At 38.8% G+C, this 22140-nt stretch overlaps 2 protein-coding genes across 2 annotated transcripts; both read right to left on the reverse strand.

Annotated features, from left to right (window-relative positions):
* Positions 1-3: 3 nt before the first annotated feature.
* On the reverse strand, positions 4-13579 carry si:ch211-117c9.5 (sodium- and chloride-dependent creatine transporter 1). The gene is made up of 14 exons (XM_020929712.2): positions 13126-13579; positions 12126-12419; positions 9697-9828; positions 7378-7678; positions 6969-7101; positions 5870-6004; positions 5683-5786; positions 4651-4775; positions 4454-4566; positions 3050-3190; positions 2391-2493; positions 1932-2032; positions 1692-1862; positions 4-1251 (listed from the first exon to the last, which is right to left on the reverse strand). Exons 1-14 carry the CDS (start codon positions 13154-13156, stop codon positions 1123-1125), a joined length of 2013 nt encoding a protein of 670 aa, XP_020785371.1. The 5' UTR covers positions 13157-13579; the 3' UTR covers positions 4-1122.
* A 694-nt stretch (positions 13580-14273) lies between these two features.
* Positions 14274-22092, reverse strand: LOC110164631 (transmembrane prolyl 4-hydroxylase-like). Its single transcript, XM_020929714.2, has 9 exons — positions 21379-22092; positions 21201-21282; positions 18170-18366; positions 18002-18092; positions 17440-17599; positions 17123-17308; positions 16846-16936; positions 16199-16322; positions 14274-15647 (listed from the first exon to the last, which is right to left on the reverse strand). Exons 1-9 carry the CDS (start codon positions 21757-21759, stop codon positions 15433-15435), a joined length of 1527 nt encoding a protein of 508 aa, XP_020785373.1. The 5' UTR covers positions 21760-22092; the 3' UTR covers positions 14274-15432.
* Positions 22093-22140: the final 48 nt, after the last annotated feature.

The raw sequence follows: 22140 nt of genomic DNA on the forward strand, positions 1-22140 counted from the left end.
ATCTCCATCTTGGGCCATTTATTGCATCATTACTCAGATCAAATCTCAACCCGTTTCCCTGCACCTGCCTTTTGCACATCAAAATCTCTCTTTACCTTGCTAGAATGTGGAAATACTGATCACAGATTTTTACAATACAATACGATAGTTCTATTATAACACACATCTGGTAGTGGTGCTGATGCAATGTCTTATTTATTATTCTTCTTTGTAAGTAATGGAGGCTATTTTTATACAAAAAAGAAAACACAGCTGGAAGAAAGATAATGGCTGGTGTTAAATTGGGATGCCATGATTTGAAGCTTTTAGTAACACTGTAGAATAGCTAACCACAATTGTAATCAAATCAGTATTAATATATTAATACTTAATATTTCACACCGTATTACTAATGAATTAATACATTATCTCGAGATTATTGGTACTGCTTTGTAAATGGCAACATATTCATTACTCAATGATAATACTTCATAGTGCTTAGTTATTATAAAGTGTTACCAAGCGACCAAAATGAGATATACCCGAGACACATATACTATACATGGCATCTAAGATCTTTTGATGCGTATTATCTTTTATACAGAGCAGCAAAATATTAGAAATGTACTAGTATAATGTAATATTAGCAAATACTATAAAGCAATTGTTTATTCAATTTACTTTTCAATTGTGAATTCAAGCAATGCTTTAAGATAGAAGGTTATGTTCCAAATGTGTATGCATGACATCTTATCCTATACCATGTTTTATTCTGATATTGTGCTGCTCTCTTATGATGTCTACTTATGATGGCAGGACATCTCGTGGTACACAGAGTGAACAATAGGGGGCAGCAGCAACAACACTGGTCACACCACAGACAAGACTGGACGGCACAAAGGCAGCGGGCAAGAGAGGGGCGAGGTAGAGTCAGAAAGAGAAGCTTGGGATGCATCCTGTCAAAGGTGTGGGCTAAGCAAGGTATTATGCCTAATATTATCTTTGGTCCATTCCCCCTCGGATTTTTCATACTTTAAATCTGTTAAACATATGATTGTAAATTTGAACCACTGCGCGTGGGTGTAATTCTGAGTGTGTTTTGAATGTGAAAAGGAAACATTTCCTTTATGTATGTTAGGTGCATTAGATGACACTCTCAAAGAGCAGTGTACTCTTGGTGCCTGTAGAGGGCAGCAGCTTGGCTTCACTCTCAGGGGCCAGGTACTCAAGGTGGTGTCTTCCCCACACAGGAGTGGTGAGGTGCTGCCAACGCTGTGGAAGTATAAAGTTATTTGTTAGTTATTCAAGTAACTTATGTATCATTATTGTCACTAATCAGTATGAATATTTGTACTATTACAAATTAACAAAAAAAAGTAAAAGTAAAATCCATATTTAGTACATGGATGGGCCTTTTCACCACAAAATTCATCCATCCATTTGCCCGTATTTTGATTCGAACAATTTACCTTGAGTGGAAGGACATGAAGGCTCACAACTGCCTTAGTGAATGACCTTATCACTCTAGCCTGTTTTGAATATGTCAAGTTAAATATTAAACTATGCACCAGCTTCTTAAATAATAATTAAATAATAATTCAATTACTACTTGTTGAGCAATGCTGCAACTAGGAAACGAGTGTTTATTGATTTTAGTAACACAGGATACTAACCTAAAAGATAACATTAAGTTACATATTATTTGTACTGACCTCCCGCAAGGATCCCTTACATCGCAGCATTTTGTAGAGAACAGTGAGAGGGATACAGAGCATAGAGGACAGAGCCAGGGTCCAGCCGAGTAGTTCACCCCACAGTGGATAGGTGTAGATGGTATTGTAGGTCAAGGGCTTGTAGTTTACCACGTGAAAAAAGAACACGCCCTACAAACAGATGAAAAAAGTATGTTTATTGGTTGTTTTGACTTGCAGTGCAATAAAAAAGTTACTTACCACACAGACCAAAGGGGTGATATAGGACCAGCACCACTTCATGTATGGTAGCGGCTGGTAGCCAATCATTCGAGCCACATCATCCATAAAGCGGTCTGCACCTAATTAAACAGTGTTTAATGAGTGTTAACACAGATCATTTTATTAGTACTATATAGAGACAGTAAAAGACATTAAAAAGAAGTGCATACAATGCTTGAAGGGTGAGTGATGAGATAAGAAGAATGGCTACAGTTCTTCTTGTGTGGGAGTTTGTGTGTGTGACCACAGACCATTCTGAAACCGACTGTAACAAGCTAATTACAATTACAGTATACAAATATGTTATGCAACAAAAATAGCAATCACCTGTACTTTTCCTACATTATATGTATGTATGTATACGTGTATATATATATATATTTATATATATAATGAATTAATCATTCTTGTTTTGATTAACAAATAGATAGTCCTTACCATAAACCCATGCGATCACCACACACTCCCAGAAGGCCTGCCACAGAAGTGTGATACCACTGGCAGAGTAATAGTCGAACAACTGGAAGACATACATGCCTCCCTAAAAGAACAGAGAGAACAGTCTTCAATAACATCACATCTTTAATAGTTAATGTCTGCTCTATTTCTAGTCCGTCTTCCCAGCTCCTAATGATTACTGCTGCTTGTGCAGCTACAGTATGCATAAATATTTTCATACTTATTCGCATTAGATGGCTGGAATGATGGATGGGAAACTCCCCGGACAGTGGTCAGTGTAGACACACAGGGCATTTTTTACACTTCTACACTATTTTGTTGTCAGTATCTACTGACTCTTTAAATGTGCAACCATAATAACCAAAAATATGTTTCTTTTGTTAATTGCAAACCACAATATTAATGTAAAACAGAAACAGGTGCATGGACTTCTTGTTCAAACTTCAACATCTGGTTCTAATAATATCTAAATAAGTCTCCTTTAAACATGCACAGCAATACTCCATTGAAGTATGCCTGATCAAGATCATTGTTCAAGATCTACAGTACACTGGTTGCCCCTGCAGCTCTGAAGGATGAGGTAAATACAGAGCACACATTACCACTGGACTATTCTCTCAGTCCTATTTTTACTGTACCTCAGTGACCATGGACATGTCAATAAGGAAACAGATCAGGCAGCAGATGGCTGCCACCACTTCTCGTTGCAGGGAGCCCAGGGCGGACTTGGGAGGTAGCATGTCCATGATACCGGTGATCAACCCCTCCACTCCAACGAACTGAGGAGAGAAAGAGAAAGTAAGACACGTGCTAGAGTTTCACTGACTGAAATTACACACGTTTCCTTATTAAAACTGAACACTTGTGCAGGAGGCTATGGTGTCTAATCAGAGAATTGACCACAGGTAAAAAAAACTTTAATTACTGTCTAAATTTAAATAAATACCACATAACTACATTTAACAATATAATCAGAGAAACCAACTATCATAATTACTATCTTTATAATAAAATAACATAGAACTTTACATTCCATATTAAGTAATATAGTTGGTAACAATAACTTGTACTTTTACTTGAACCTGATGTAGCAACAGTGCATTTACTTAATTTAAATATATTTTAAATACTTCTAGTTTTGAGCATAGTGCTTTCTACTGTTTGGCAAACAGTGTAGGCGTAAGTGAATGGAGTGACAGAGACAGCTGCTGTGAGTGAATCAGACAGAAGCTCATTGACAAATCCCTTGACTGGAAACAATGGATGTAGGCAACAAACCAGAGTCTGAGAAATACAGTCCTCAACCCAAGCTGTGGGTCTGGACTGACCTGAGAGAACTCCACAGAGGGGCAGAGGCACAAAGCGACTGGATATTTACCTTCGCCAAGGAGGTTATGTTTTTGCCTGCGTTTGTCTTTTTCTTTGTTTGTTTGTTTGTCTGTTAGCAACATAACTCAAAAAGTTATGGACCGATTTTGATGAAATTTTCAGGATTTGTTGGAAATGTGAAAAGGAAGAACTGATTTCATTTTGGAGGTGATCCGGAAGAAATCCTGGATTCTGGATCACTTTGAAATTTTAGTTAACATTGTGGTAAATGGGGCCAAAAATTTTGTTTCTCAATATCTCGGTTAATTATTGACCAAACCCCATGAAATTTGACTCAGGGATGGACAATGGGATCCTCTTTCATATTCCAAAGGCTGATCCGGATCTGATCCAGAAGACAGATTTTATCGCAATTTATATAAAAAATGGGGGTAGTCCTTGGCGGAGGTCTGCGCTCTGAGTGCTTTTCTAGTTTTAGTAATGTATTTCTTTATAAATATATTTGTGAAACATCACATTGACATCTAAAACATATTTTGGAATTAATTAGGTATTTTGTGATAGTAATATTAAAAGAGCCTGAGCTATAACAGCAGTACCTATTAACTATAGTTGTGGTAATAAGAGTAGGCCATGTGAAGTGGTTATAAAAGTACTTGTTGTACTTGTGTCCTGACTAAAGAAATATATTCCAATATATTGTATTGTATTACCTGGCTATCCAAGCCCAAGATGAGCAACATAAAGAAGAAAAGAGCTGCCCAAAGGGGTGCAAGGGGCATCAGCGTTACAGCTTTTGGGTAGGCTATGAAAGCTAGACCTGGGCCTGCAAGCACAGAATACACTATAAAAATTATAACCTTTGTAATGTTTTCTTTTGATTGTGTTCATAAAAGCACTTTATTCTTACCACTTTCTGCAACCTTACTGATGTCTACACCTTGTTCTGCAGCCATGAATCCCAGCACTGAAAACACCACAAAGCCAGCAAAAAAACTGGTCCCACTGTTGATGAGGGCCAACATGAAAGCATCCCTGCAAAAGCACAAGTAAGTCACAAGGAAAAGAAAAATCTGAAAAGTTATACAGAGTTATACTTTGCAACATGGTGCAATATAATAACTGAAAGTGAACACTGAACTAAGAAGGGAGGGGGTTTAAGATCAATAAGCAATTTGTCTAAAAGCTCTTATTGTTTATGGAAACTCTAGCTAGAAAAATGCAGTTAGACTCATTGTTACTTACTGTAAAAAAAAAAAAGAAAAGAAAAAAGGTCTTCATCGCAAGTTAGAATTTGTCTCACATTTTGTGACATTTTTATGTAGATATGAGAGACAATAAAAACTTAAGTACATGTTTAAAGTGTTTGCATAAATTATTTTCTATTAAGAACCAGCAAAAGCCTTTGTCCAAATGCATCTGATGCCCTTGCAGTCTATTTCAGGCCTTGATGACTCATCTGTAGACATGCAAGTGTCCATTTAAAGCAGCCCAGGGATGTGGTTATGTGAAAGACATATTCAGAAGAAAACAGCAATTGGGACAAGTTATACCCTGTCTAAGCCCCAGTCTAAGAGACTTGGGTCACTTATACCCCACAAGAGCAAGTAGATGAAGATATAGAAGTCATAAGAGAAGTGCTATTACCTGTGGCAGAAGTAAAACTTTAATAGTAATAATGACATGGTTTATGTTAAAGTCAAAAAGATATCCTTAAATAAGTAGAGACTAATATATTTAAGTTTCATAATAAACCTTGAGTGCTACCTGTAGACTACTCATTGCGTTAATTACAATTTGTAAAATTACTTTATGATGTAGTAATCCCATTGTACATAGATAATAGGACCTCTTTTATTACACAAATGTTCTAAATGTTAAAAATGAAAATGTGATGATTATGATTAAATTGTGAATGTTGTCATGCTGAGTCCAAACTCACTGGTAACAGTTGTTGTGAAAGCGGTTATAACTGCCCAGAGCAGTCAGAGCCCCAAGTCCGATGGCATAAGAGAAGAAGATTTGAGTCCCTGCATCAATCCAAACCTAACACAAGTCGTATCGTTTTAACAACAATATCCTGTGACATCAATGTTGCCCCATTTTTTTAAGACGATTTCTTGTCCTACCTGTGCCTCTCCAAGTTTGGACCAATCTGGTTTCAGGTAGTAAACAATCCCGTCTAAAGCTCCTGGCAGAGTGACTCCATGGGCCAACAGCACCACCAGGACCAGGTAAGGGAACAGGGCTGTGAAATACACTACCTATAAAAGAACAAAAAGTAAAACAAATGAGAGTACTGCAGTGTTTGTGTGAAGGAGGGGAGAATAAAATACTTCTAACCTCTTGAGTTAACGCATCTAAACTACACAGCTACAGTAAGTACACACACAATGTCATTGTACTAACTGAAACAGGTTAATAATAAGCTCCAGTTGCTATTGCTCTACTAATGTTTTGGTTTTATCAAGTATGTTTTATTTTTTACATGATCACTTGTATTAAGCCATTACCTGCTGTAAATACTCATAAGAAGAGGCCCATTTGGTCCCTCCTGCAGATGTAATGGGCCTGTCATGTTACTTTGGAGAAAAGGTAGCCTGTAAATGGAAAGCCAGACAATTTGTAAACCTCCTGCAATAGCAGGGGTTTTTGGCAACCTTTTCAGACAAATACGACCCTTGTGACCAATTACACAAATAAGTTTCAATCTATCAGTCAAAACACATTCGCTGTTTGCCTTTGTAAATGAACACAGACTCAAATCCCTTCTCTGACCTCAAATATTACAAGTCAATAATCAGCTTACTCAAGCTGCTAAAAACTCTTACCACAAAACAAAATTATATTAACAATTTACTGCCTTAAGATGACAATTCAGATTTAATACCTGCCTTGTAATAAAGTATACATGTGTATAAGGTTATTAAGATAAGATATTCAGATAACAAACAAAAGTGAAAACAAAGAGCTGTCTCTAATCTGATTAAATACAAATGAAGGCAATTGAGGGCACATAATATTTAGAAAAATAGTTTTCAGACTAAATTCTCTAGAAATTTTCTAAGTTGATTTCATGGGAATCTGAGCCCTTAGGGTTAAAAAGAAAAGTTGCATTTGGGAACAATTCTTTGTATCAGTATCAGTAACTGTACTAGTAAGTCTCTATACTCAGTGAACCTCAACTACATGAACATGTTATTTCACAATCAACAGAGGGGGCTTTACCTTGCCAGTGGATTTAACTCCCTTCCACATACAGAAGTAAACGATGATCCAGGTGGCTATAAGACATAGCACCATCTCGTAGCTAATGGCACCGGGCTCATGAAGACCTCCCGACAGACGAAGTACTTTACGCCTATGAAAACAGAAAATATATTTACGCATCAAATGTGTGTAACAATATAAGTAACTGGATAGTTTGCGCTCTGTCAAACCGACTGGTAGCCACTGAGCAGAGCCCTAACAAAAGCAGGAGTTTTATTACTACATCAAATGTTCTGCTCCTAGTTTCATTTGGATTGTTAACCCTTATGCCGATCCTGACCAACCACATACTGTAATGGAATTCTGGAGTTAGTGTCACTATATTTCATTCACTATGAAAAGTATAAAATAACATATGACTACATACTCCCAAAACTCGATGACAGGGGAACGCAGACCCTCCTGCTCCAAGCAGGTTCCATTGAACAAGGCTGACGACAGGTTTAATGGTGCAGAGAAGGACAGGTTGGTGGAGGCTACAGTGCTGTGGTTGAGACAGGAGCGTCTGAAGTCCTGTGTGCAGTTGGGCGTGTTCCAAGGATGCCCACAGGTGGCCCACGGGAGAGGGTTTGTGAAGGAGTGAAACAGGAAGTACAGGCCCCACACCAAAATCATTATGTAGTAAGTGTTACAGAAGAACACAATCACCATAGAGGCCAAGCCCAAACCTGAGACAAGAAAGGATGGAAGTAACATCCAAAAATTAGTAAATGATTAAATTATTTTAAACGTAAGAAGAGGTTATCAGATCTCATACATTATTATTACTACATTTGTTTAAAGACAAAGTTTAAACACTGTTTAAAGACAAAACTGAGATCTTTATTAGGTGGTGTACCCTGCACCAGAAAAAGTTCCATAGCACACCTTTAATTATGCTTTTACTTATACAGTCCCTGACAAAAGTCTTGTTGCTTATCCATTTTGTAGAAACAAAAGCTTATAACTTGACTTTAAATTAATCGATTGGTTTTAGAAATGTCTCATATGAAAGCTAAAACCCTCCCAAATTATGCTCAATATACTAAAAAAAAATTTGCTTCACTGAAAAAAGATTGATCATTTAATGAACACAGAAAGGTCAGATTTTGGCAAGACAAAAGTCTTGTCGCCTTGTCATATGATGCACCCAATCCTAGATTACAGCCTCACCTGTGGTCAGTTACTGATCAATCAATTAGTGGGTGTGTATAAAAAGAACCCCAGCACACCAGACCTTCACATCAACTGCAACTTGACCTCTGACAACATGCCTAAGATCCACCCTGAGACCAAAGCGTTAATTATCAAGAGGCTGAAGACCAGATCCACTGCTGAGGTGGCTGACACCTTCAATGTGTCTCAGCGTCAAGTACAAAGAATAAGAAAAAGATCTGAAATGACTGGAGATGTTTTTGACAAGCCCAGGTCCGGCAGACCCCGCAAGACAACTGCTCGGGAGGACCGTTTATTGATTCGAAAATCCACGGCCAGCCCCTTTTCCACTGCAGCAGACTCCACCAGGCCTGGTCACCTCAAGTCCCTGTGTCAACCACAACAGTTTGTAGATTTCTGTCTCGAAATGGCCTCCATGGTCGAATCAGTGCAAGAAACCAGCACTAAACAAAAGGCAATTAAAAAAACGTGTGGCATTTGCCAAGGCCCACAGCCTGCTAAAAGAATGGACAAGTGGACTGGAAAAGTGGTAGAAGGTGGATTTCTCAGATGAATCCTCAGTTGAATTACATCACAGCTGCCACAAATATTGCAGGAGACCTACTGGAGCCCACATGGATCCAAGATTCACCCAGAAAACAGTTAAGTTTGGTGGCGGAAAAATCATGGCCTGGGGTTACATCCAGTATGGGGGTGTGCGAGACATTTGCAGGGTGGAAGGCAATATCAATAACCTAAAATATCAAGAAGTATTAACTACCTCTTACATTCCCAACCATAAAAGGGGTCAAATTTTGCAGCAGGATGGTGCTCCATCGCATAATTCTATCTCGACATCAAAGTTTCTCAAGGCGAAGAAGATCAAGGTGCTCCAGGACTGGCCAGCCCAGTCACCAGACATGAACATCATTGAGCATGTCTGGGGTAGAATGAAAGAGGAAGCATGGAAGGCAAAACCAAAGAATCTTGATGAACTCTGGGAGGCATGTAAGACTGCTTTCTTTGCTATTCCTGATGACTTCATCAACAAATTGTATGAATCATTGTGGAACCGCATGGATGTAGTCCTTGAAGCTCATGGAAGTCATACAAGATATTAAATATGGATCTCACAGCACCACTACTTAATTCACTGACGTTATGCAACATATTTTTGTATTTGAAGTAAATTATTTGTTCAATTTTCTGTAGGCGACAAAACTTTTGTCTTGCCAAAATCTGACCTTTCTGTGTTCATTAAATGATCAATCTTTTTTCAGTGAAGCAAATTTATTTTAGTTTATTGAGCATAATTTGGGAGGGTTTTAGCTTTCATATAAGACATTTCTAAAACCAATCGATTAATTTAAAGTCAAGTTATAAGCTTTTGTTTCTACAAAATGGATAAGCGACAAGACTTTTGTCAGGGACTGTATGAGGGATGGAGCTTCTATTATATATTTTATTATAATGTGTATAATTGTTCTAGACTAGTGCAATTACTTACAGTTACAGTTGTATCATTTGTAAATTACCATTTAAATGCATCTACCTTTGAAAAGAGGTGCAATATTCCAGGCAGAAACTCCTCCTTGCTTCATGAATTGTCCAAGTGCAATCTCCAAAAAGAAGACAGGGATACCTCCAATAAACACAATCAGCAGGTAGGGAATAAGGAACACTCCTGAAAAATGTACACAAAACAGAACTATCTTAAATATTAATTCAGCTACAGATGATAAAAATACATACATACATTACTTTTAAAAACACTAACAGATAAAGGGCTAAGGGAGCAAGTAAAAATAAGCCTATTTTTCAGGTAGACAAGGCCAAAGATAATACTGTATGCCTGAGATAACTCGTCTTTCATTCCACAAATGCTTGGCCCCAACTGTCCTTGAACTTAAATGTGAAGACAAATGCACTAACAAATAAATAAGCTTTAGAACTAAATAAAATATCCCCCCCCCAGCCTTGTATGATTCTGTCTTGGTTCTGGTTTTGCTCCTTAACTTGTAGTCTATGTTTATGTATGCCCTGTATTTAGAATTTACTATGTCGATGAGTATTGCTGCAGCCCCAGACATTCAAAGCTATTTTAATTTCTAATAGCTGTCATAACCTTAAGGCAGATGGCTTTTACAGTACCTACCTACTAAAAATAACTTACATTAGATTTTTATGTAACACCATGGAAGTAAAAATATACATAGACAAAAATAGGCTTATATTTAACAACTGGCGCTGGACATTCAACTCTATCTATTTCTATTTCCAGAGCTATAAACATATAAAGTGGCATAGCTAGCAGAGAGAGAAAAGATGGAAGGGTGATCATGTGACCTACTCTGACGCAGAAAAAATAGGAAGGAAAGACAGACACATCACAGGAAGGACAATGACATAGACAAAGGCAGTGTTCAAATAGGCTCAACAAAAACAAAAATACACAATTATACGCTAATTTAAATTAATTGATATTCATGCTTTAGCTGGTCTAATGTTTCTTTGTGCTACTCTATGAGAGAATAGGGTTATAACCTTATAAGGAAACATCAGCGTGAGTGAGTGAGGAGGGGAGGGAGAGAAAGGACAGAGCAAAGAAGCAAAGAGAAGTGTGAGTGGAAAGGGCTTTTTATACAGCAAGACTGGCAACATCAATGGCCACATTGGTGACAGAGCATAGACAAGCCAAGGCAATGGTCCTATCTTGCAATGGTCAATATACAGAACCAACTGCTTTTTTTTCATAAGTTCTTTAGTGTGTAATTAAGTATCATTTCTCCATATCTCAGACCCATAATAAATTCCTGAATACGGGTCCACATCAAAATGAATACATTCAGTCCTTCTATACACTAACATTGATAGTCATGATGTGTTATGTGTATGTAAGTCTTAGCCACGACTATGCTCCAACTAGAAGATCTTAACTGGACATCAGTGTCAATTATGACAGGTCTTCTCTACAGGGCTTCACTGATTCATAGACCAAGGAAAAATTATTGAACTGAGTCACAAGACAGTTAGAGTGTGCCATAAACTTCGGCTCCTTATCAGAGCTTATCAGAGGGAGAGCTGCAGTGAGCACCTTTGTGATTGACCTAAGCCAGTGCTCGGCAGGAGCACAGGGGGTGCTCTGTGTGAGGCTGGTCATTGTTATACGATACCAGAAGGTGGTTGAGAGCCTTGGGTCACAAGACACTGTGCCAGGGAAGGGGGGGGTTGCCGTAGGGGCAGCAATGACACATTTGTACATTCATAAAATAAACAGTGGGTAAGGCTAAAGATAAGCACACTGTTACGACTATAGACTGCTGTTGCTGGAGAGAGTTCACTAAAGGACAGGTCAGCACATAAAAATGGAGATGTAGAAAACGGTTACAGTAGTAGTGTTATCACCTGTCTTTACACGGGGCAGTAAGGGAGTAAGTACTATATGGAAACTAGTGTTTATAGAGTAGCACAGGGTTGAGTGGCAGAGTGGGCATGGCCTTAGGTGTACGTGCTCATAACCATGCACTGCTGTATGTTGGTAATGCTACTCACTGTGAAATGCCTGTGACTGTTTACTCCTAGACTTTTATAGGTGACAGATGATGAGGTTTTGGACTAACATGCAGTGTTGTGTTAGGGGTTGCAGAGTTGTAGTTCTTTAATGTATTCATGCCGGCTTTCCAGTAAACTTTAGCCACTCAGTACAACTCTTAGAATGTTTTAGATTACCTCAAGTCTCTGATTAACAGTAAAACACGAAAATAGCACTAATTTTGATTGGCAGGTTTAATAATTTATATTTCCTTTGACGTTGTTAATAGAACCTAATCTAATACATTTCAAACTCAATGCAGGGTTGCCAAGCAGCCAACAACATATTTTGAAGTGCAATATGCTGGTACAAGAACGCTTTCCAGTAGACTGTAATATTGAGGAATACTTGATGACACTGACAAACTAAGCGTAAATTGTGAACCTTACCCCCTCCATTCTTGTAGCAGAGGTAGGGGAAGCGCCACACATTCCCCAGGCCTACAGCGAAGCCCACACAGGACATGATGAAGTCCATCTGTCTGGTCCAGGTCTCTCTCTCCACTACTGGGACAGCCACAGCCCCATTGGCTGCAGCTGCAATACCCTCAGGATTTGGAGGAGGGCCAGCCCCGCTACCGTCCCCACATCCTGAACCTGTGCTGGGCACCAGGGGCCGCACTGACCCAAGACCCTCCTCCTCTGAAAGCGTTCCTGCCTCCAACTGTGGAAGGGGCATCTCGCCTAGACACACAGAATAGCATAGATGACATAGGTTATTAACAAGGTTAACTGTTAAAATAATTTAATTCTATTAAATATTGGTTATGGAGGAGCAGAAATGGTTTGTTTAAGGTCACAAACGTGTATGGCCAAGTGTGGCCATGTTTCTGACACAGTGATAAATGAGCTGCAGTGCAACACACGGACAATGTGGACAGTACGCAGATACTGCTCAATGTGGGCAAGGTTAGGTATCCTTTAAAACCAAGTCTATCAGGTATTTACAGACATACAACAAACAGAAATGTGACTTCTTTAGTGGTATCCACGTGCATCAAGTGAGCCACTCAGGTCTGGATGCAAAGCAAAGCAGCTCAATCCAGATCAGAGCAGTTTGAGGGGGAGCATTACCAAGCAGGACAAATGCATAAATACCAGATTATTACTTGTGCCCAATTTTAAGCAGAATTTGGATAACTTTAATTTAGGATAGACCAATATACACATTAGGATTAATTAAGATTTTACCAATGTTACCCATAATTACTTGGTCTGTTATGGCAATAATGACCATTAACTAAATGCACATTTTATTTATTGAAAAAGTATATTTAGAATAACCCATTGACCTCACGTGTTTGAATAGGCCTATAGGAGTGAAGACTGGAGCACAATGAGGAGCAGTCATTACAGACAATGAAAAATCTGTGGAGAATCTATTACTCACCATGGTTGTTATCTTCCACTTCAGGTGACATATTCGCGGCTAAAATATTTTTCTTACAGTCAGAGACAGTTTCAGTTGGATTATGTCTGGCTGTGCACCAGCGGGCTTTCACGGGCAGACACGGGGAGGCAGGCACTTGGTAGCGCACCGGTTATGTTCTATTCTCTGAGTTGATTCTCTTTCTCGGTATTAATAAAGATCTCAGTTTTGTGTTTAAATCAATCAGCTCAGCCAAAAGATGGAAATTCACAAAGCGCCGCGGTCAGGATAGCCGTAGACACTGAAAATTCAAAAGCAGTCGACGAAGCACTTGAAGGTAAGCCTGAAGAATCTCATGGATAACAGTTAAATGAAAGTAATACTGAGTCTTAAGAAGAGTCTCGTGTTGGAAATGAAAAAGCGAAGTCAGAAGACCATGAACCTGTAGGTGATGCCGCGCACCGACAAACGGAGAATGAGCTCCGCTGCGCTGTCAGGGAGCTGTGACGGCCGCTCAGACCGCCCCCTCCCGCTGCTTGCGGACTGGATTGGCCGCGCCGCGGCAGTGCAGTGCGCACAGCATCAGCAGCCGCGTCTAAATCAGAGGAGTCACAAGGAGAGGTTTATTACGATACAAATGTCCTTGACCCGATATCGCACAAATAACTGTAGATAAACACTCACAGGTGCCCGGAAGCCGCAGCAGAGACATGGCCGAGGTATTAGAATAGTGTGGAGACCAGACAGTGCGTTTGGACCATAGACTATGCTTTTAACTGGCAATTTGATTTGGGGGGATGGAGTGCCCCCGATCACGATGAAGCGATTCTGATGCACCACCAAATGTGTGCAATAGTAAAATGTATGGTATACGAACTTTCTGTCCATGTAGGTTATATGGTTTTAAAATAATCTATGGCCTACAGATAATGGGCTAGTTATGTAACGATCTAAGAGTGTTTATCAAGAGCTCTCTACTTCCAAAGAAGTACTGGACTTTGAATTGGCAGTTATAGTCCCAATCTAAGGTTTGCTACCGAACTGAAAGATTAAACAAATCCCGAACAGCTATACTCCAACACGTATGAACTGGCCTATATATACTGAAGACAATAGCGCCATCTCACGGTTTATCACCCGAATTGCACAAAATTGCAAAGTGACGCAAATGCAAGTAATAAAATGCTTTATAATCTCAAGATATACGTATAACATATTATTGTAACAACCAGATACAAAGAAATGTGTCAACTCGTGTGCAACATCACATGTGAATAAATAAGCACTGTGATAACATAAACAAATAGCAATAATAAATAACAATCTCATAAGACACCAATTAGATAAATATTTCAGTAGTGATGACAAAACAATAAAATAAATTAAAGCAATCAAACAATAGCCTATTAGGGAATGTCAATTAAAGACTTATAATAGTCCACATTTGCCCCATGTTTTTGTACACATTTTGACTAAAAGCATGTTTAATGTTAATTTCAATCTTCAATTAGCAACACATTCACAAACGTATCTCATGATATGGCTTAAAACATGTAGATGACTTCACAATAATACTGCTGGGATAAGATGACAAAGTATTTAGTGCATGTTTCCTAAAAGGCATTTGTTGATATTAATATACTATAGGACATTTTATGTTTTATTTAATGCCTAAGTGTACAAGTGAAAATTATATTATGGTGAAACCTGATTTTACTCAGTAGTTCAATTTAAAGTGAAACAACTCCATTGTAAACAGTAGATAAAAGAATACACGTGTGCGCGTGCGCACACACACACTCTTCGGTTTACATAACTAACCTAACATAACATTAATTTCCTGAAGACTGATCTTAACCATAGTTACTACCTGCCTAACTTTAACCTAAAACCAAATCTTAACCTATTTTTAACGCATATATGAACTTTAACTAATGTTGGCTAAATAATAAATAATTTATGTCATGGTGACCTGATTTTTGTCTCCACAGAGATTTAGGTTCCCATGAGTTAAGAGAGTATACAGACTTTAATCCCCACAAATTCAAGCATGTGTTTGAGTCTTAATGAATTTGAACTACTGAAATAATCTTAATGGGTAGATACTTTATAACCCCCTTTATGCACTTGCATACAAATAATATTATTAATTAATATATTATATTAAAAATATAGTTATTAAGTAAAAAACAAACCAAAAAAAACATTTAAAAGTAGATTATTTAAACTTGCTTGCATCTACAGGTTCACAAAACAGAAATGGATCTGTGAAATGCCTTTTGAATATGAAATACTACCTTTTTCAAATAAGAAAATGTATCATTCTGGCTATAGATCCTGGTGGAGGTTGTTGTGTGAAAGAGGCTGGTAATAGTCTTCCAGGCCTGATTTCACCTGGTGTCTTTGGGCCACCAGTCTCTGATATCTGGCCTGTTGGAGGTGATCTGGGTCGACATTTATCCAGCTGCTGGCCACCCACTTGAGCCCACGTTTCACTGGGCAGTCTCCACGGAGGGAGTATTCGTCCATGTCACCCATCCAACCTGCAATTAAAGTGGGACTCAATTGTAGTTGCTATAAACTTGACTTGTGTTTCTTAAACATTCAACTAGAAAATTACAGGTCTGTTAACTGGTCATTGTGAACCTAGAACACTGCATACTGAATGTACAATTATTTCACAATGCTGTGGAAATACACATTCAGAACAGATATTTTAAAAATCCAGTGTCTGCACTGGTTTCAGTTGATATTGGGTATTGGCAGGTACTTAATGTCAATGGCTGGATAGGTTCATCACTAGTATTGTGCAAATTCTGCCCCCTTCTCAGTCAGTGGCAGAAGAAAATCATTAAGAACAATGGTTTAATATTATAACTGGCATATTGAATATACTATTTTAACTCTTTAAATTAATTATGACAACACTGTACTGGGTTTATATGGCACCTTTTCGATCACCCAAATAACTGTGCATGATTCATTCACTTTTGTATTCACAGCTTCCCTGGGGTACACTGACAGAAAAGAGCTGCCAATAGGAGCCATTATCCCCTCCAGTGCATAATACACTGAAATACGCCCTGCTGCTTACCTTTTCCATCTGAGAGGTGATTGTACCAAAGCAAAGCCATGCCAACAGTTGGCCTTATTCGAAGGTTTCCTCTGTGACACGTTTGCTGAGTATCTGTCAAATCGATGCCATCTTGGACCAGACCCTACAAGAATAACATGTAAGGGTCAGTGTCTTGAAACATCTACTTACTCACCACCGTCAAAGGATATACACGACAAAAATCTGATCTGATTTTGAAATGTCATGTACACAGCTATACACAGTTACAGTTATATTTATTCTGAGTAATCAGATTTCTGTCTGATTGTTTACAACTATACAAGTTTAGACAAAGAAAATCATGTAAAAAGGGTAAACTAATGTAAAGCAAAAATAAAATAAATAAATTAAAGATAGAAAGACTTATTTTAAAACTGAATTTGAATTGAATTTATTTGTTTGGAGGATAAGCCCCTTGAGATGTGTCACCATCTCGTTTTCGAGAGGGTCCTCAAAACTCATTATATAGGTCTTGAACTGAACTCAAATTTCTTTTGAAATATATGGTTATTCCAGATATTTGAATTTTAATGGCCATGGAAACATACCCACTGAGAGCTGAATGTCAGTACATGTATTGTGTAAACTGAGTTTTACTGAAATTTGTTGGAATAAAAATTACTCACATCTTCATCATAGGTGCGGTTATCTGCCACGGGGAAAGTGGTCTCACCCCCTTCTTCCACAGAGCTGAGGTAAAATTGCACAGTGAGGTACCTAAAATGCAAGGATTTACAAAAACAAAAATCCAGTAATATTAGCATCTAATTATGGTTTGCTTTTAGAAATTGATGGCACTTTAGGTAAATCTAAGACACCAACAAACTGCTGTGTAAAAAGGGAAGTTGTAATAAATGAGGTATCTGATTTTGATATGACTTTAAAGAAAACCTTAGTACATACCTGCAGGAGACCTCAGTGAGAGTAGATGTGTTACTGGCTAAGCGTGTGTGTGCACACGAAGTCTCAGGGTTTGTGGGACTGCTGTCGTAATGAGCATCACTATAGTCTCCATGTTCATATCGAACCACCTGCAAAGGTTCACTCAACTCAACAAGTGATGAAGGCAGACGAGTCAAGCCAATGACTCTGAAAATAAAAAAGTAAAGACAATATAATAAATACTACTACTTATATATATATATATATACACACATTCAGACATTCTGAATCTCAAAGGGACTCATGGCTGAATAAAAGTTATACAAATAAATTATTACCTCTTTTTAAGTGTCTGAAGCACATGATGAGATCCTGGGCCTTGATACAGCCATGTATTTTTGTTTCTCTGTTTGTACTGATTTGTGAGCTTCCCAGTGCGTTGTGTTGTGCTTTGGGATTCAGCATAAATACGTTTGAAGTCCTCCAAAGTTACTGTTCCTGTGAAACACACACATACATGTCAAACTGACACTCTGAATTCAGGGTTTTAAATGTATTAATCAGTAACCTCCTGCATTCGTCCCCAAAAAATATTACATATGTATTTAATTAACCATAGCGCCATAACTGTCAATAGGAGGCCTTTTCCCATCAACAACAATAGGGTTGAGAGGAGGTAACTGGTGAAGTGGGGAGGGGTAAAGAGGAGGTGGGTTCCGGTTTTAATGAGACAGTATGAGGTGCATCCAGCTCATAACAATAGAGGGCAAGATGACATGTCAAAATGAAAATCTAGATAATGAAGGTAATACTACAATCAGCATTCAAACGTCAAAGGAAATTTCATTCCAATAACCAAGGTTTAAAAGTAATATTAAAATTTTATTTCAGAAGGCATACCTGTTGGACGGGCCTCCAAGTTGATCAGTATTTGCCGCAAACTCTCTGCACTCAGCCAAGTTCCATCTCGAGAACGAGAATGACTCACAATCTACAGAAAGAAAGAAATGAACAAGATTAATATGCATACAGTCTTTAAAAGATGTCACTTTTGAAAACAAAACTGACCTCCTGTTTTTGCAGTAGCCCATCCTGGTTAAGGTCCAGCAGACCAAAAACCTCCTCAGTGCTGAGAGACAGCAATGGCAGGTTAGACTCATCGTGCCCCTGAACCAGAGCTGGTGTCTGGGTCTCCATGAGACCCTTCAACTGGGCCAGCTGGACTACCACACGGCACTCCTCTTCCGAAAGAAAACCAGGGATCTCTGAAGGACAACTCTACATTAATTGCATGCAATGGTCCAATGGAAAGTAAGACTGAACAAAATAATCTAACTAATCAACTTCAGCCACTCACAATTTCTAAGAAGAAAATCTGAAATGAGCAGAAAAAATATGAATGAATGTTTGCAATATGATATTTTTTTCATTTATTATGCAGAAGCAAAAAGAAGTCAGTAAAATGTTAGGGTCTAGTAGCGAGCAATAGAAAGTGGTTAATATTGTGCTCATAGATTAAATATGCAGATAGCACTAATCTTTCACACCTTTAACCTGCAGACGGTGATTAGTTAAAAGTTTAACAATTAGGTGCAAATGACCCTACCTTAGTGTTCACATAAAACTGGAAAAATCTGCAGAAGCATAGAAACTTATCACACCTAAGGTCAAGAGTGATTAACTGTTCTTAATGTTTTTACTTTGATTAAATTAGACTCACTTTTGATACCACCAATTGCATTATTTATGAACACAAGTGGAATATTTAAATGTCATTAAAACCAACTGATTAAAATAAAAGATAAAAATACAACATTACACATTAAAATGTTGATAAGTGTTGAAAAGTATACTTTAAAATAAATAGAGGAAGTCTTATGATGTGCTTTCAGTACATTTCATCACATTCCAGATTCAAGCTTCAGTGGTTTCTGCAATGAAGGATTGTGTGTGTTTTTAATTACTTCTATGCCTAATAAAAACCTTCCGGCAAAATGGCTGCCTGTACAGAGGAAGCCTTGTTCGTCACCCGTGCCTTTACACTCATATTCATTTGGTTAATCCCATTGTCCAGTCAGGCCTCATTACACTGAAAACTGATATGAAAGACAGAGAATAGAAGTCCTCTCCTCCCACCCAACACAGTTTTATTATTTTCTCCGGAAAGGAAGTGACCTGCTTGTCTGCACAGAAATCAGGCCATGGGCACACAGCAGGGCAGCCCAAGTCTGTTTATGTCCAAAATGCTCAGGAGTCTTAAAACATCTAAATGACATCAAAGAATGGGACTGCTTGGCGAATGGCTACACAAAATAAGAAATTTAACTTTTAATTTCGAAAGAAAGCAATACAAAGTAATAATAAAATTTCTAAAAACATTTTCAGTAACAATCAGCTCATTAATGCAAATGGTCTCAGCTCCGCCCACCAGTCAATGCATGTGCCATCATCACTTTGTATAAATACAGCAATCTACCACACTGTCACACAGAAAGAACCTCCAGCAATTGGATGAAACTCTGTCCCCAGTTTATTTTCAGCATGTCCTCATTTTTTGTTACTCTGGTTTTTCTACTACTGCTTGCTGAATCCAGCAGCACATCAGTATTTAGCTCAGGAAGAGGAAGAGGGGAAAACAGGAGAAGTTTAGGCTCACTTAAATCAAGTTTGAATAACAGAGGAGGGCGGAGGACCAGTCCAGAAGTGGAACCAGTGGTTGAGGAGGAAGCTGAAATCTGGGGAGACCTTGGAACAGACGCTGCTTTTAGATCCCCTCACTCTGAGGGTGAAGGTGGCCTGTGGGAGCCCAGAATCTCCTCACGCTGTGTTCCCATCCCATCAAATATGGCGCTGTGCCAAAAGATCGGCTATGAAAACATGAGAATGCCCAACTTGTTGGGCCATGAATCGCCTGCAGAGGCTGTACAACAGAGTGCTAGTTGGCTTCCACTACTGGCCCGAGAGTGTCACCCGGATGCTCGCATCTTTCTCTGCTCTCTCTTTGCACCAGTTTGCCTCGACAGGTAACGGTCTTTTTATTTACTCAAAATGTGTTAAATTGTAAAACTTGTAAAAACGTTTTTAATAGTAACACTGTTTTGTTCTAGGTTTATATCGCCTTGCAGGAGTTTATGTGAAAGTGTACGTGACAGCTGTGCGCCAATCATGAACTGCTATGGTTATCCTTGGCCTGAAATCCTGAGCTGTGACCAGTATCCTGAAGACCACCTCATGTGCATCTCTTCCATAACCAACAGCACTGTTCACCCAGGAAGACGAAGAGGTACTGCACAACTAGTTAAATGGGATTACAAAATTCTTAAATTAAGGCATGAATTTTTCAGTTCCACAGGCCAGCTGTCGGGATTGTGAACTAGAGGAAAGTGCCTCTACAAAGGAAACATTGGAAACTTTTTGCAGAAATGATTTTGGTGAGTACAATAACAATATATGTTGATTTGTGGTTGATTACTCCTGACCACATGATTTTTCTCTAAAGTTGTGAAACTTCGTCTGACGCGATACAACTCTAGTCCAGCGAGTCTGTCTCATTTCTCCCTGGCTGGAAAGTTTGATGTTCTGAAGCATGGACCGCAGCTGGTTGGACAAATTCGCTCCCGCATCGAGCTGTGGCTGGAGAGGGATGCTACCTGTGTGAGAAACATGACTCGACGGCATTCTCAAGGAGGAACTTTTGTAGTGACTGGGACAGTGCAAGGAGAACGCCTTGTGGTGAACAAAGCTTACTTTTGGCACAAGCGTGACAAACGTCTGATTGCTGCTGCTCGTAGATGGAAACATTACCAATGTAAAACTTCATAAAAACCTACTCTACAGTGGCAAATACAAAAAAATTATACCCAACTATCAGAGAATGTAATTTTATACTTTTATACTTTATACCTTTATTTTAGAATCTAATTTAGGATTTGTTGATTTGCATTAAGATACACACTGAACACCGGTAGAACATATATATTAAAGATGTATAAACTTTATGTTTAATAAACATTATCTTGATTTATATTTGTATTGCTTTATAGAAAAAAATAATAATAATCTGAGATGACATGATTGATTATAATTTGATGTAACTTACCAAAAATCAATGGCTTTAAACTGAGGGTCTTCATCACAAGAGTTTTGTCGGACGCCAGAGAAATCCGCTGGACATGGCCAACCTAAACAGGAGTCAATTAGCGAGTCAGTGCAGTTTTCTTCTTTCAACCACAGCTAATTATTAAACGTTTGTATGCTTTAAAATAATCAAGTCTCACCCGTATGCCCTCAATACGAGGTAGACTAAAACTTTGACTGTAATCGTCCAAATGAAGCTCTGTTGACGATGGGGCGGATCGGGGCAAGGGGCTGCCACCATCGTTAATGGCCGAAGAAGAAGCCGCTTCACTGGGGATTAAATCTTCAGGGCCGTTGTTGTAGTGCACGTAGAGCAGCAGTGCAATCACATTTAGGATATAGACATGAAAAAATACCATGACAACGACGAAGTATGCCCGAGAGCACACATTACTTCTCTGGATGTGAAGACGGGTCGAGCGAAAGGGAGGAGGGGGGAAAGGTAATTTCTCGCTTTCACTTATATCTTCCTCTTCTTCGTCTTCAAGTTGTTCTTTTAGATCTTCTTGGTTATCCTCCATTTTAAGGCAATAAGGCGCACGACGTTTGAAAAAAGGCAATATGTATCAGAAGAGAACTAGCAAGTACCACTGAGCGCTTATCAACAGGAGGAAGCTAACGGCTAACAGCTAAAAATACAAGCTCCATTTGACCGTAGACCGTAAATACGAAGAGCCGAAGGACGCTCCGGAGGAAGCCCCAACAAAAACGAAGAGATGAAACAAGTAAAATCATTTGTCGATTACTTAGTGTTTCAGTAGTTGAGTTGGTTCTTTTGCAAATTGAGGTCACCTAATCCCGAGATCACCACCCATCACAGGTTGGGGGTGCGCTTCCCTGACAACCACAACACGGCGGAGAGTCAACGAGTGCAAATAAGCTGTGAGGTCAGAGGTCAGCCC

Source organism: Boleophthalmus pectinirostris, unplaced genomic scaffold (assembly GCF_026225935.1).
Source record: "Boleophthalmus pectinirostris isolate CB_2022bp ecotype Guang Dong unplaced genomic scaffold, ASM2622593v1 HiC_scaffold_8, whole genome shotgun sequence".
NCBI classification, from domain to species: domain Eukaryota; kingdom Metazoa; phylum Chordata; class Actinopteri; order Gobiiformes; family Gobiidae; genus Boleophthalmus; species Boleophthalmus pectinirostris.

Excerpts from the sequence above, each read along its gene's own strand:
- si:ch211-117c9.5 (XM_020929712.2), bottom strand. The coding sequence starts at position 13,156 with ATGTCACCTGAAGTGGAAGATAACAACCATG. Across the intron at positions 9,829-12,125 it reads CTGCTACAAGAATGGAGGGG|GAGTGTTCCTTATTCCCTAC; the intron begins GTAAGGTTCACA and ends TACATTTTTCAG. Across the intron at positions 1,863-1,931 it reads TCACCCCTTTGGTCTGTGTG|GGCGTGTTCTTTTTTCACGT; the intron begins GTAAGTAACTTT and ends ATCTGTTTGTAG.
- LOC110164631 (XM_020929714.2), bottom strand. The coding sequence starts at position 21,759 with ATGGAGGATAACCAAGAAGATCTAAAAGAACAACTTGAAGACGAAGAA. Across the intron at positions 17,600-18,001 it reads CTTGGAGGCCCGTCCAACAG|GAACAGTAACTTTGGAGGAC; the intron begins GTATGCCTTCTG and ends TGTGTTTCACAG. Across the intron at positions 15,648-16,198 it reads TCACCTCTCAGATGGAAAAG|GTTGGATGGGTGACATGGAC; the intron begins GTAAGCAGCAGG and ends CTTTAATTGCAG.